This window comes from Argentina anserina, chromosome 2, assembly GCF_933775445.1.
Source record: "Argentina anserina chromosome 2, drPotAnse1.1, whole genome shotgun sequence".
NCBI classification, from domain to species: Eukaryota; Viridiplantae; Streptophyta; class Magnoliopsida; order Rosales; family Rosaceae; genus Argentina; species Argentina anserina.
Genome location: NC_065873.1, coordinates 17554760 through 17570235, shown reverse-complemented (window position 1 = coordinate 17570235; position 15476 = coordinate 17554760). Strand labels below are relative to the sequence as shown.

At 38.3% G+C, this 15476-nt stretch overlaps 2 protein-coding genes across 3 annotated transcripts; one reads left to right on the top strand and one right to left on the bottom strand.

Annotated features, from left to right (window-relative positions):
- Positions 1 to 2806: 2806 nt before the first annotated feature.
- LOC126783662 (uncharacterized) lies at positions 2807 to 7877 on the bottom strand. Of its 2 annotated transcripts, none has more exons than XM_050509168.1 (4): positions 7689 to 7877; positions 4050 to 4162; positions 3681 to 3778; positions 2807 to 3232 (listed from the first exon to the last, which is right to left on the bottom strand). In XM_050509168.1, exons 1-4 carry the CDS (start codon positions 7861 to 7863, stop codon positions 3193 to 3195), a joined length of 426 nt encoding a protein of 141 aa, XP_050365125.1. In that variant the 5' UTR covers positions 7864 to 7877; the 3' UTR covers positions 2807 to 3192. The 2 variants fall into 2 exon arrangements, with proteins under 2 accessions (XP_050365125.1, XP_050365123.1); XM_050509166.1 differs by having other exon boundaries at positions 2807 to 3198.
- Positions 7878 to 10813: 2936 nt separating this feature from the next.
- On the top strand, positions 10814 to 13769 carry LOC126783221 (BTB/POZ domain-containing protein At5g48800). Its single transcript, XM_050508643.1, has 4 exons — positions 10814 to 11010; positions 11548 to 11614; positions 11779 to 12951; positions 13087 to 13769. The coding sequence occupies exons 1-4, from the start codon at positions 10925 to 10927 to the stop codon at positions 13618 to 13620; spliced, it is 1860 nt and encodes a 619-aa protein (XP_050364600.1). The 5' UTR covers positions 10814 to 10924; the 3' UTR covers positions 13621 to 13769.
- The last annotated feature ends 1707 nt before the right edge of the window (positions 13770 to 15476 follow it).

Genomic DNA, 15476 nt, shown 5'->3' with positions numbered 1-15476 from the left:
AAACGCTCACATGTGTCGCCATGTCCCTAAGATACAGGGGGCTCCACGAGGGTCCATCGCAAAATCCAGAACGAGAGATCCGACACGAAGCATAGTTGGGTGATCTTTGGGAACTCCTTTCGTTTCTCAGGCATCGTGGGCGTATGAGAGATACACGTGTCACAATGTGGATGCCGTGTACGAGGATGTACACCTTATTTGGTGGGGGAGTATGTAACGTCCCATTTTCAGGAGTGTTTATCGTGGGTGTCGCTGTTATATGAGTTTCATGCATATATGGAATTGTTCCAGGATCAGGAGTGTTTGAGATATATGGTTGCCCTTTCCAAATGGTTCAAACAAAGCGACCCGGTTAAGTTTTGAGAGTTTGTCGCTAGTTGAGAACTTAACGTCGAAAAAAGGAATATGTCGCTCTATACACTGGTTGGGGTTTGAAGCCGATCCCCTGATGAGCACAAGGTAGGGCGAAACCATTGCATTACCCCATTGAATAAGATTGGCTCCTCACATGAACCGAGTGTGGCAGCCGAATGACTAGGTCTGTGACATTAAGCAGACATTAAAATGTTGGAATTAGTTGCTGCATTATGCTTTTGCACATTATATCATGAAGAACAAATGTGGTGTGGGCAGTGAGTGACTGAGGAGGTAGAGTTGGGGAGGCAGTTCTGTGGTGGTGAATAGTAATTGTGAAACTGAAGAGCTCCAGGTCTGACAGACATGAAGTTTTTGTTGAATTTGTTATGTACTAGTCTCAACATCTTCTGCTTCTAGATTTGTGGTGGCAAAGAATTGGCCCCAGTTCCAGTGTGTCAAGTGGGCGTTTATATGAAGAAAGCTGTGAATGTAAATCAGTTTTTGAAGTTCACATGGGTCACAGTACGGTTCTTATTTTCTTAAGAAGCTGTGATTAAATCACAAGTGGAGATACTTAGATTCTCTGAGGCGTTTTCTCTTCTCTCTCTCTCGCATTCATTTTGTGAAAGCTATGCTTCAATAGGAAGATTGGTACTTTGCGTCCAGTCCAATTGGGTATGATAGTTTTGCAGTTCTGCACCTCTTTGTTTTGAATTTGATGTTACGTAATATGCCTTGGACAGGGAAGAATAGGATACCAATGTGTACTCACAACAGCAGTAGAACTTAGGGTAAAGTCTTTTTACTGTTTGGGAGTTGTGATTCTCGATGGTGTATCCCGGTTATTGCATTATGGTTTTATGTTTGTGGCAGTGGCAGTGGCAGCATCAATTATTAGGCAATCCCACCCTTGGTTCCTACACCGGCTACACGGAAATCACAAGTCTCATTTTGAGATTTCTAAAACATCATTGCATTTCTCTGGCTTGGTAAGCATGCACATATAAGTTATAGACTTACAGTAGTTCCGTGAACCAAGAGGAACTCAAACTGCATATAATACAAAATTATGCATTTTTTTTACTAGGAACCTTTTTACTATTTGGCATGAGTATTCCATTAGACATTAGTATTCCTTCCATATCAACCAAATTAACCTCCCACCATATTAGTATTCCATCAGCACAAATTTGGATTCTATATTTCCCTGGTTCTGTATTCCATTATTGCCTCCTTAGAAAGTCAAAACCTTAGGAATGGATCATACTCGAGTACTACTATCAATACAATTTTGTTCACACGGTCAGTAGCTGAATTAAATGGTCAGCTACTGATTATGTGAACAAGATTGACTATCAATATACTATGCTTCTGAAAGTTCTCTAGCTAATCGTCATTTTATTGCCAACAACTTAATACAGGGATCAATCCTCATTTAATAATTGTATATCAACATATATTTCATAACCTCAGAAGCATCATGATAATTAAGTTGTTCCTTCATCTGAAATGCTTGTTCCTTACAAAGTTCAGATGGTGGTTAGTGGATGTCCATGCGTAAAAGTTCACAAGACCAGACCAAGTTATTCTGAAAGGTTTAATCGTGGCTCTAAGTTAAACCAATGCCCAAGTCAAAGTGTAGAGTATGCTCTATGCAATATCATTCAGATCACTGGACCATTTTTTTGTGTCGGATGAGCTAGTTCTTAGGTCGCTTTCTTAAAAAATAATTTAACGAGACCATTTTTGCTTGACTGGTTTTGTAAACATTTTTGTTCTTCTAAGATAGAAATGAGGACTAGAGTCTAGGCTAGATGCTCCTTAAACGTGCCATTTAGCATTCAAACCATGCCCTGAGATGACATTGGTGAAAACCACTTCAAAGTTTAGAAACCTTCTCAGCTCCCTGTTTCTTGTCAATTGATTAGACTAACTACCGATGGCTTACTGAATTAGTTCATCTCATCCTTTCACAATGTCTTGGTCTTTGATGGATGGACATGAGACACATTGAAGTTATAGTAGTTCAGGACAAGAGCCCTCTGCTATGAATCAAGAGGAACTTAGCTTTCATTAGAAAACTAGCACAACCCCATATGACCACGAGATGCCCACAAAATCTCAACCCTGAGCCACACCCAACAGAGATGCCCAAGATCAAGCATAGGAGTTGCAGCGCCATCCCACACCTGGTCGGAACCAGGCCCTCACCGATAAAATCTGAAAAGTCTCATCTTTGTGCATGAGGTAGAAACTATCGTTAATGAAAGCCGTACCAAAGCAAAAGGGGTATCCATGCTATAACGGAACAATGGTGGTGAAGGCTTGTGCCTAAGGCTTTACTTGGTGGAAAAGAGTCCACGGCCAAAGCAGATGCATAAATTGTTTCAAGCTTTCTAATATAGGCAGTTAGTGATCCCAAAAGGGGTGCCGGTGGTACCAGAAGAGATGCATACAAAGAATTTAGCAATATGGGTTGCTCTATACGATCCTAAATTGGTACACAAAACGAGCCTCCACAAATCACTATTCCATTAGCACAAAATCTATAGAACAGTCTATATAGAAAAGCAAAATCTATACAACGGATCGTGTTGGAGTAAGGTTGTACCTAGGTTTGATCTTGTCCCATTCTTAGTGGAACCATAGACTAGCTACTGGGTACAGCTACAAGAATGCTATGTGATGTTATGGAGTTGTAGACTCGTAGGTGCTAAGCTTCCTACTCCAATGTGCTTTGTCTCAGCCATCTCAACTTCACATGTATCAGCACTTGTAGACCTTTCATTTTCCATTTTCACTTCGTTGAGCTTTGCTAGTTGCATGGCACGTAGCTCATATCTGATAATCAGAAGAAGGTGATGTCAAAAAGTGTCTGCAGATATAAAATGAAACGAGAAAACAACTTTCATCAAGCTAATCATGAACCTAAATTACTCGCTTAAGATTTCCATAACAAGGTGATGGACGATAACATCATTAACATGCAAAAGTTCACAAAAGCAAAAGAAGAAATTTTTATGGTGGCTTAAAAGTTTAAACCACTGGTCAAGTCAAAGTGTAGAGTATGCAATAATCTTGAGATCTACCGGATAAATTTTGCTTGATGGTTTTCCAAATTTTGTTCTTCTATGACAGGAATGGGAGACAGTCTAGAGCTCTATGGATAGCAATCTGTATGTATTGAGCACTTGCGTGATCAGCCAGAAATACATTTGCCACTCCTCCATTAATGGAAAAAACAAATAAACAACAAATGATTCGTAACCTACTCCTCAAACCTGCTATCTATCATTTTAACCAATTTAGGTTTGGAAACTTACTCAGCCACTTGTTTCTTGACCAGCATGAAGTATACTCTCCAAAATTGATGTTCCTTCAAGTGGCCAGGGCATAGCTTATATCTTAAGTGGGAAAGTTCCTGAAAAACAAATATGGCACAATTTCTGCTTCAAATGATCATATGATGCTGCTAAGTTATGCTTGAAAGAAATGTAGCTCTGCTGCCTAGGATATCCTCTTATTACAGTTTGACTCAATTCCTAAGCTACTGAATCAAGTTTATTTTGGCTACAAACTTCAAAATAATCAGAGGCACCAGCCAATTGGAAAAGCCAACATTCCACATTGTTACTACCAATAGTTGCATTTAAAATTATCAGACAAGAATTACAGATACCAATAAAATCTACCTTCACTTTTGTTAGCACAAGCATGGCATGCCTTTGCTGCCATTGTGAGAGATCTTTCTGAATATTGCCTGAAGTTTTCAGAGAGTTGTCACCACAAGTGGCTCCTTCATCATCTGCACCACAATTAGTTCAATGTCAACAAAAATCAAGAACAAGACTTAAGAATCATTCTGGTCTTTGGGCACTGATGCAGGGAATCAAATGAATGAAGAAAGAACCCGCCTCAAGAACTAAGAGTTAAAAGTCAAACTCATTATCAAACTCAATCACTCATTTATTTTCTAACAACACATCAAAATACGAGAAGTTTGACTAATGGACTTTATCCTAGTCCGTAGAGTTTTCTGTTTTCACACTCACTAACAGTTGGTTGTAAATAGACAAACTCAGTCGCTCATTCATTTTCTACCAGCACATCAAAACATGAGAAGTTTGACTGATCGAATTTATCCAAGTCCCTAGAGCTTTCAGTTTTCACACTCACTTACAGTCGGTTGTAACCTGTAAAGAGTTAATAGTCAAACTCAGTCACTCATTCATTTCTACAAACACATTAAAACAAGAGATGTTTGACAAATGAAATTTATCCAAGTCCCTAGAGGTTTCCTTTATCGCAATCACCTACAGTTGGTTGTAGTGGCAGACCATAATATCACTATTTATTTGAAGATAAACATATTTGTATTAATAAAACGATGAAAATGGAGGAGTCCACATAGAAAAATACATAGGTAGATATATAATATGTACAAGAGTATATATTAATATATATATATATATACAGAGCTTCTCGGCTGCGGACGTTTGCACCGTGCGGATTCGACGATTCCAGCCACCGGTGTCGCGCAACGACGGCGCCGATCAGCACAGCTGCTCTCCCCTCCTCCCGGAGCTCTTGTCTATGCCGGCTGGAGCTGCAGCTCCGGCCGACACAGACAGGAGCGCCGGGAGGAGGGGAGTGCGGCTGTGCTGGTGCCGGAATTGCCGAATTCGCACCGTACGGACGGTGCGGACGTCCGCAGCTGATAAATTTTGTATATATATATATATATATATAAATATATATGTATACACAAGCTGCATTGACACCGGCCTAACCAAGAAAATATGCCTAAACTATTGCTACCTAGACCATATTAATTTGAAATCAGATTCCTAACTGCATATGCAGATCTCTAAATAAGAAACATATAGATTATAATGTTTCCGGCAAATGTAAGCCTTGAGATGTATTTTTACTATCAGGATTAAAAAAAAGAGAGCTGTGCAGTAGCAACTTGAACGGAATCCTTTCATTTCCATAACTATTTTCCTACTGCAACATCACTTCAAATTTCCTACTTCACCTTTTATCCAATATATTTGGCATGATGGGTTTAGTCTTTCAAGCAAAGTTAACCAGTTTCAATTTTTTCCTCATATTGGAATGAGAATGTGCCTGTTTTTGTCTCTGTGACAGGAAATATACATAAATTAAAGGAAACAGAAAAATTTACTAAAGTAGCACCAACATTTCTATGTCACAACGACAGAGAATATTTTTACGTGGAAGAAAAAGATTATATTGAAACAAGAAAAAGTACCAATGATGGATAAGGTATCGACAACCAAAAAAAAGAAAATGAGTTCAAAAGACCTGTAGAACCAACAGGACAAGGAGAACTCAAGAACATAGACATACAATACTTCACAGCAGCTAGGATTTATAACTTTCGGATGATTCTCTAGCTGTTTATCCTCCTGAAACCTCAACCTATTTTCATTCCCACCACAAAATAAAGACACAGAAGAAATAAAGAATAATCATGGAAAATACCTTTCCATAGAGTCAACTTGGTCCTCCAAAAGGGGGATTTGCATCCCATAGATTTACAGCTTACATGTATGTACTTCGGCTTACAGGCTACTAAAGGTTCATTATTATACCTCCATTTTCAAGAGGCATTCCAATTATAAGTGATTGTTGGAAACAAATTCTTAAACTTGTTCAAAGAATCCATATGTCATTCAAGATGGTTGTTTTTTTTCATCATCTACATGTCCAAGGGCCGGAGCTACTTACACCGATATCAAGGCAAACAGCATCGGAGTTTTTTTCTTGTGCAAATTGATTGTCTTCAAGAATTTTTTTTATTATGAAGGAGACTTGAGAAACTTTTTTGGTACAAATCAAACTAAGATCATTCTCAATTACGGAGGAAGGTTATAGACTTCTCAAGAAATTGATTGCACCTACAGATATTTAAAGTTTTGGAAGCAATTGATAGTAGGTTGCACCCCTCAACAGGATGAATTACTGGAGATAGAATGACAAACAGTTCTGTAGATAATGACTTCCAAGATGGCCCTACAGATAAAGTTCTGTAGCTGATTGGCAGAAGCAGCACATACCCTCAAAACCTGGCCAACCAGGGCTCTAAGAAACAACACTCAACTTTGAGGTTCAGGAATCCAAGGCTGCAAGCAATTGAAAAGTCATTTTAAGAATACTGGCTCTATTTCTATGCTCAAATCCTGCTTCAAAAGACCTAAATTTGATAGAAAAGGCCACATATTTAGGTATCTTCCTAGCTCAAGAGGATATGCACATGAGAATTTTGAAACTAAGATCCAATGTTCTTTACAATGAAGGCTGGTTGGGATTGGAATGAAATAAATTGCAGCATATGATAAAGTGCATCAGCAAGAGACACTAGCAGCACCAATCAATCAAAACTCACTAACAAAAAACCCCTTTGTCATAACTCATTTCCCAGTTCCCTTTCTCCTAATCAAATCTACCTTTCCACTGTTCGACGCCATTCTTGATTGCTATGGTTGCATTTGGATTTCTTTTCCTAAGAAATGTTTTTTGAGATTTTTTTGAAGGAGAAATCATACACTTTTCTGATTAAAACTCTTGTAGAAAACCAAAGCAACTACACATCTAGATCATTCTCAGAAACTGAGGAAGGTAGTAGATTTCTCAAGATCAATGAAGCAATTCATAGTAGGTTACGGCCCTTAACAGAATGATCTAGCAGATATTGCCAAACAGTTGTGATGGTGACTCTAAGATGGCCTATGAATAAGCTTCTGGTTGGCAGAAGCAGCAAATACAGCTGCCCGTACTCTCAAAAGCTGGCCAACTAAGACTGTAAAAAACAATACTTTATTTGAAGATTGAAAGACTTAAGCCGAGTCATTTTAAGAATGATCTAGCAGATATTGCCAAACAATTTGCAATGGCAGATCACATCAATTAAGAGATAAGCAACCTCTACAGAAGCCTTGCTGATGCATTATACTATCGATAAGAGACACACTAGCAGCACCAATCTTTCACAACTCAAACAAACAACAATGACCTTTGTCATAACTAAGTTCCTAGTTCCCTTTCTCCTAATCAAATCTATCTATCCACTATTCAACGCAGTATCAGGATGGCATATGTTTATTGCTCAAACTCAAATTCAATAAACATAAATCATCTGAAATTCATACACAACTTACTTCACAAATTGGTAATGTTCCTTGAAAAGGGAAACAAGAAATCCTACGGCAGCATCAAATCATATATTGCTCTATATATAAAGCAATATTATTTAGTTATATAGAATTGCACGAGATGATAATAGTGTTAAAGGGGGCAGCTGATACCTGGGAGAGGGAAAGTCTTGAAGGTTTCTAAAGTGAAAGACTTGACAAGATTGATCAGCTGCTCTGTGATTCCAAGAAGCTCGTCTTCAGGTTCATTATGCTTTGGGGGATCTGGGTTTTGGGTCTTTTCAGTGTTCCGTAGAAGGGTACGCCGGAACCACGAAGATAAGTCCATCGGCCAACTGGTGGCCGGTGTTGATAGTGATAGTTTGTTTTAGCGTTTTCTCGACAGAAGTAGACAAGTAGTACATTGCGGTTTTACGGCTTTCATTTGTTACAAATAGAAAAAAAAACCAACCTTAGGGATGACAAGGTTTTCTTCCAAAACCTTTTGGAGAAGAAAAAAAAGGGTGATCAACGTTGATGGAAACAATTTTGAACCTCACATCTCATTTTTGATGTCGAATCTTGAAAGATATACCATCCAATCATGTTATCCAAACTTGTTATTAGGCGACCAAAGCAACTATATGATCGAAGTGTTGAGTTCTTGTAACGTCGATCTAAAGTTCTAACTTGAGAAAAGTCCATTACATAGCACACAGCATCCGATATAAATTGAGAGGGCCTGGTATTGATGAGTTCCACTTATTCTAGTAGAAGAGTTGTGAAGGTGTGGGTGGGTCGAATAAACAAAGTGGCAATTAGTTGATCCAATTAATTGAGGTCTCGACGGAGACTTAGGACATTATCATCTTAAATAGTGAGTACTATGTATCAAGAATTATAGATGGTAGATCGAATGCAGCTGTCTCCAGATGGATGTTCATTGGTTTACTGTCACATCGATCGATTCCATTAAGGACATAGGATGCCCTATTAATAATCATGCATTGTCTCGTTTCACCTAGTGTTGATTTCTTATGTGATCAAAACACTTTGGCGTGCAATATTCTAATGATGTTACTGACTTTGCCTCACCACCACAACAACAAATATGCACGCCTTCAATCCACAATAATGCACACCTATCTATATATTATCACCTTTAAAAGGCTGAAATGTTACCATGCATAATAATTTTGAATATAGCAACATTCATAGTTTCATACTCATTTGGTTATATGCACGCATGTCATGAATCTGTTGTAGTGTTGATAATATGCAATGTAGCGTCAGATTGTAAACAAGGAGTGAACATGTAGACTATATAAACTTCACCTCTCCTAGAATCAAAAGAAACTTAATAGCACACATATGTACTCTAATCGTACTTTGCTGTTTTAATTTCACTAATCTAAGAAGAAAAAATGAGAGAAACTACCAAGTGAAGCAGGTCGATACTTTTGACACAAATTGAGACTTTGATTGAAACCTCAAGTCATTTTCACTTGAAAACATTCAAACAATGAAACCCTTAGAAGGCACTACTATGTATGATACACCACCAACCCTTAACATTAGGATCTTGCTATCCATGCATAGTTGAATAATGAATACCATTATTTATGGTTATATATATCTACAGACAAGAGCTTATTCAGGCTTGTCATGAGTCATGACAATTGACAATTGACAAATGACAAATATGATATGTTACACATGAATAGGCCAGGTTTCTATGATCTTGATTGGAACCAAAATATTTTTTGTTTGCATCTAAAAATAAAGCGACGGTGGTGGTAGTGGAAGATATGATATCAAATCAAATCAGTAGTTCTTTTTTGGTTAATTCATCAAATCAGTAGTTCACTACCAGCAAAACGTAATAATATATATGGTCGGATCCACATTGCCCTATATTACATTTTTTAAACCCTAATTTTGTGATATGAGACATTGCAGGTGGTGGTGGGGAATCATAAAATCATATAAACTTATCAATACTGGCCACACCATCCACCACATATCTATCCGAAAATTGGTTCTAATTATTTCTCCTTCTTGACCATAAAATTTCTTTGGTTTGATCGATCTCCTCTCTCATATGGATTGGTTTTGTGCAAATTTTCAAAAGGGGCTATGAGTTTCTTTCCTTTTCGACCCCAAATTTGCGTAATTGGTATGATAGAAACTAGCATTGGAATTGGAGTTAAAGCTTTGCTGCCATCCGAAATTGAGTCCTTCATTTCCTGGTTGGTGTTGAAAAATAGCATGGTTGATGTTTACGTTACCTCTAACAAAATGATGAAAGCTTCCATGGATCTAGGTTTAACGTTCAGTTTAACGGTTACTTAATTAATTGGTAGTTTGGTACTATATTGATATGAATGGCATCTTCATACTAAACCAGGTATTGCCTACTTTTAGTCACCACTGTCCACTCGTATTCATTAGTTAAACATGATACTAAACCGTTACATGCCTGCATGGATGCATCGATCGTTGTTCTTTAGTTTCCATTTCCAGTTCTTTAGGAGTCTAGCTTATGGGCATGAATCACTTGTTAGAAATGACAGCGATTATCATGATAGAGTATCGTTTCACACTCCTGACCTAACGTTTAAGTACCTCTATGTCTATTACGAAATTGCATGAACTTATGAATTCACTTTCCTGAAACTCAGTCAACGGTCATGAAATTACTCATAATTAGTGTAAATTTGCCTCGATAGTTCCATGTGTAATACCGAAGTTCCAATTTTTGCGAAGGAATAATTCCGTCATTAGTGTAAGTTTCATCATTTTTGGCTTGAAAATGAGTTACTTTGTAGGACAACCAGCAGGAGGAGGGAGGTAGAAAATGATTGATTTGGGTGAAGGAATATTGAACTTTTTATTTTTATTTTTTGGTGATAATATTGAACTTTTTATATGGTAAGAGGGGGACAAAAAGTTAAAGATGTCAAACTAAATTAACAACCTTTACTCCTTCCCGCTTTTTTTGCCACAAGAGGTTTTGACTTTGTCCACAACCAAAGGGCCTTTGCAAAACACACCCAAGCTCCAATCCTCCTCCTTTCTGTGCTCCTTTGAATTAGAAATAGATTTTAATCCCAACAAAACCAGGAAGAGATTATGCAAGATTTCAAGTGAAATACCCAATTGAAAAAGAAGCCAAAGGTAGAAACTTTAATCTATATATATGATGATTTGCATCATGACCCACCATTGCTTTGGACAGTGGCAATCTTTTGTTTTCTCACACACCACCTGTTTAACGAAATGGCCAAACAAAATCTTCTTCTTCTTCAACATCTCCAACTCTGTTCCTTCTGTTCCTCTTCCCACTTCACTCCCTCAGCCCTACCATCTTTTCCTCTTTGTCTTCTTCACATTCCCGATTTCTTTCCTCCATGGACCGCGGCGGTGACAAGCAACACCAGCACCACCAGCAGCTCCCTTTGGCTAAGAGTGCTAGGCAGAACAGATATAACGAATGGTTTGTTTTCTTTTCTGTGCTTTCTTGTGCTGGTTCACCCCAATACTTGCGCTTTTCTTGTTCTAGTGTTTTCCCCGAGTGGTACGGATACTTCTGAGTTGTGTGTTTAAAGTCACTCTGTGCTTAGATTTTGTTCGTAATTCACTTCTGAAATAGTACTGTTTTGTTTATGACAGTCAGTTGCAGAGTTTGTTTCTTTTGTCCTTAACAGTTCATGTCTTTTGGTTTTCGCTTCTCAGATTCTCTCTTGTTGTAATAAACTTGTACTTGAGTTGGGAATAACTGTTCTCTATAGTACCAATGTACTTTTCATGGTTTCTTTTCTTAGTGCTCTCTTGGTTCTTTCCCCAAGTTTATAACCCAAGAGCTCTGAAAAATGAAAAGTTTTAGTATCAAGGGGAAGTACTAATTTCATTACTTTGTGTTCTATTATGGTTTGTATGCTTAGTGTTTAAGTAGCCTAGATTAACCGTAGACAAGATTCAGATGCTTTGATAACGTATGAATTAATCTTTGGCTGTTAATATTGCCATGTAGGATTTTCCGGGACGTTCCAAGTGATATTACAATAGAAGTGAATGGAGGGGCTTTCTCACTTCATAAGGTTAGTATTTCTGCAATTCTTCATTACTTTCTTCTTTGAAATAGATTGATCAGACGGAATTATGATGTTCTTTTTTAATTGATTGACTGACAGAATGTTTAAACCTAAAATATGTGACTCGTATTCTCACTTTCTTCATGTACTTATGTTATTTTGGGACGCAGTTCCCTCTTGTCTCTCGAAGTGGGCGCATCCGGAAGCTAGTTGCTGAACATAGAGATTCTGATATCTCAAGGGTGGAGCTTCTTAATTTACCAGGAGGCGCTGAAACATTTGAGTTGGCAGCGAAATTCTGTTATGGTATTAACTTTGAAATCACATCAGCAAATGTTGCGCAGCTGTGTTGTATATCCGATTTTCTTGAAATGACTGAAGAGTTCTCAAAAGATAATCTTGGCTCACGAGCTGAAGAGTATCTCGAAAGCATTGTTTGCAAGAGTCTTGAAATGTGTGTTGAAGTTTTGCAACAATGTGAGGCTTTGCTTCCTTTAGCTGACGAGCTAAGAGTAGTTAGCCGCTGCATAGATGCAATAGCCTCAAAGGCCTGTGTGGAGCAAATTGCTTCAAGCTTCTCGCGCTTGGAATATAGCAGCTCAGGGAGGCTGCACATGAACAGGCAAGCCAAATGTGATGGAGACTGGTGGATAGAAGATCTTTCTGGCCTACGAGTAGACTTGTACCAAAGAGTCATAACAGCTATGAAGTGTCGTGGAGTCCGCCCTGAGAGTATTGGTGCATCATTGATGAATTATGCTCAGAAGGAGTTGACAAAGAAGTCCAGCCTATGGAACCCACCTGACCAAACAAAAGTTGATGTAATTTCAGTTTCAACTGGCCATGAAAAGCTCGTAGTTGAAGCAATTGTCAGCCTTCTGCCTGTTGAGAAACTTGCTGTTCCAATCAACTTTCTTTTCGGGCTTTTGCGAAGTGCAGTGATTCTTGAGTGCACAATTTCATGCAGACTTGATCTGGAGAGGAGGATTGGGTCTCAGTTGGATATTGCTACTCTTGATGATCTTCTGATCCCATCATTCAAGCACTCTGGGGATACTTTGTTTGATGTAGATACGGTGCATAGGATTTTAATTAATTTTTCTCAGCAAGAGGATAGTGAAGAAGAAATGGAAGATGGTTCTGTTTTTGAAACTGATAGTCCTCATTCGCCTTCCCAAACTGCGCTTTTTAAAGTTTCAAAGTTAGTAGACAATTACCTTGCGGAGATTGCTCCTGATGCAAACCTCAAGCTTGCTAAATTTCTCGTCATTGCCGATGCCTTACCTGAACACGCACGAACTGTTCATGATGGGTTATATCGAGCCATAGACATCTATTTAAAGGTACGTCTTTATCATCTTTTTCTCAGAATTATCCCATATGCATTAGTTATGGACAAAATTATTGTTTTTTAGTTACGAACTTTCCATTTATGTTTACATGTGATATTTCATTTAACAAGTCTATTTCTGTGACAGGCCCATCAAAGTTTATCAGATACTGACAAGAAGAAGCTCTGCAAACTAATTGATTTCCAAAAGCTATCTCAAGAAGCCGGTGCACATGCTGCACAAAACGAGCGGCTCCCTCTCCAGTCAATTGTACAAGTACTTTATTTTGAGCAAATAAGGCTTAGAAATTCCTTGGGGTGCTCTAATGGTGAAGACGAACACAAGCCAATGCACCAGTCATGGAGGATCAGCAGTGGTGCACTCAGTGCAGCAATGTCTCCTCGAGACAACTATGCCTCATTGAGGCGAGAAAACCGTGAGCTAAAACTTGAGCTAGCTCGGTTACGAATGAGACTAAATGATCTTGAGAGAGAGCATGTCTGTATGAAGAGGGATATGGAAAAGTCCCATTCTCGTAAGTTCATGAGTTCTTTTTCTAAGAAAATGGGCAAGCTGAGCTTCTTTGGACATAGTTCTTCAAGGGCATCAACTTCTCCATCAAGACAATCATATAGAACGGATTCAAAGGTGATTGATAGAACGTGTGCAAGCATAAATTAGGTAATTCATATTACCAAGAATTTTTCTGGTTTTTGTTGATGAAGTGCAAGTCATGCTTGATCTTTTTTTCCTTTGCCACGCTTTTTCAATCACCTTGTACAGAAGATTTGGTGCTTTGAGTAAGTAACAGCAGGGAGGGCTTCTTGATTACAATTGATGCTTTTGGATGAATAGAGTTTTGATTTTGTTAGAAATTTAAATCTTCAAGATAATTTTTCAAGTGACAGGCAGGATAAGTCTCATATACAATCTATCTGCTTGATATGAACTTTATATCGAAAATTGTCTCTTGGCCGCAAAAGTATAGCAGAGAATAGAACAAACAAATGAAAGTACTAACTTATATATAGCTGATCTAGTAAGGTGAGCATTGACATGGTATGCATAAACAACATACAAAACATGATTCAGTCATCAGATCATGAATCATCAGTACTTATAGTCTGGATATTGGATCCGATTATCAGCAGCCTTAGTTTGTCGCCCCACAGTCATCTGGTAAGTCAAATTTGACCTTGAGTTGAAGCAACTTACGAGCACTATCTGGTTTTCTTATACAGGATTTCGGTGTGCGAACCTGTTTACTAGTTATAAACTTAAGGTCACCAAGTTTGCCAGTAATGCTACTGAGGCTAGCTTTACCTTTACCTTTCCTGTTTTCGTTTTTTGTAGATAGAGATGATGATTTTCGTTTAGGTTCTCCCTCAGCTGTCTTGGAGCCTAGCGAAACCGGTGTAGATAGCCTTAGGACAGCTCTTTGTACTTCTTTTTCATGATCTTCTTCTTCAGTAGGAGTAGGACACACAGAAGTAGTAGCACAAGACATGTTCAAGAATTGATGCTTTAGCCGCTTCCTGTGTTCTTGGTGCTTTGGTGTCCTCCCAGCATCTGTCTTGTTGGATGAGCAGGAAGTCTTGTTTGATACTTGTTGCTGAGCTTGATCTTTTGGAGACTCTCGTTGCTGCTGCTGCGTAATAGAAGATGACTGATCAGAATCAGAGCTCTCTTTAGCTTTAAGCAACTGATAGATAGTGCGGTTAGGAACTATATAGAACACTCTTCCAGGGGCCAAAACTGCTTCAGGCTTAACCACAATCCATGGGAACTCAAAGATATCGGGGCGAGTGATGCTGTGCCTCGGGTACCTTCTCATGACCTCAGCTGCAGTAACTGGTACCTTATGAAGTTCCACTCGCCTACCGGGGCGCACCAGCTTCAGCACACCTGCTTCTTCCTTTGCTATGGTTGCCATTGCCGCTAGTCTATTTTTGCATAGCAAATTGGACTTATTAGAAGCTACTAGCTAGGAGAACTATAATGTATGTAAGCAACACAAGTAAAACTCAGGAAGAGGGAATGTAAGGCTGCCTAGGCTGTCTTCTTATAATGTCATCATCTTGAAAGATGATGAAAATTTTGGCGTGAAAACTCATGAAAATGTTTTGGAGGACATGAGAGTTGGCTCCAAGAATTTGATCTAATTGAAAGAATATTTAGTTTCTTCAGATATATCTACTGCATTCATATTTTACAAGATTCTTCCTTTGTATCAGAGTGCTAAACCGGCCATAGTGGTGTTGGTATGCTCTTATCCGTTTTTTCTTTTGTTCTAGCTATCCAAGCCTTCTCAATGTTTATATAAAATTAAAAGTTGTTTTTCAGCTAACATTTTAGTGATGAAAAATGCCGAAATTGTGATTAATCAATTAAAAGACTTTGAGACCGAGAGTATAATAATGTGAGAATTCATTGAATATTGTGTAGCGAAATAACATTGGACTATTATCTAGTCAATTATTGTCCCAAAATGTGTGTAATATCTTGATGAAAAATAAAACAGCTAGATGATATATGCT

Excerpts from the sequence above, each read along its gene's own strand:
- LOC126783662 (XM_050509166.1), bottom strand. The coding sequence starts at position 7,863 with ATGGACTTATCTTCGTGGTTCCGGCGTACCCTTCTACGGAACACTGAA. Across the intron at positions 4,163-7,688 it reads CAAGACTTTCCCTCTCCCAG|ATGATGAAGGAGCCACTTGT; the intron begins GTATCAGCTGCC and ends ATTGTGGTGCAG. Across the intron at positions 3,779-4,049 it reads TTGTGCTAACAAAAGTGAAG|GAACTTTCCCACTTAAGATA; the intron begins GTAGATTTTATT and ends TTTGTTTTTCAG.
- LOC126783221 (XM_050508643.1), top strand. The coding sequence starts at position 10,925 with ATGGACCGCGGCGGTGACAAGCAACACCAGCACCACCAGCAGCTCCCT. Across the intron at positions 11,011-11,547 it reads CAGAACAGATATAACGAATG|GATTTTCCGGGACGTTCCAA; the intron begins GTTTGTTTTCTT and ends ATTGCCATGTAG. Across the intron at positions 12,952-13,086 it reads CCATAGACATCTATTTAAAG|GCCCATCAAAGTTTATCAGA; the intron begins GTACGTCTTTAT and ends TTTCTGTGACAG.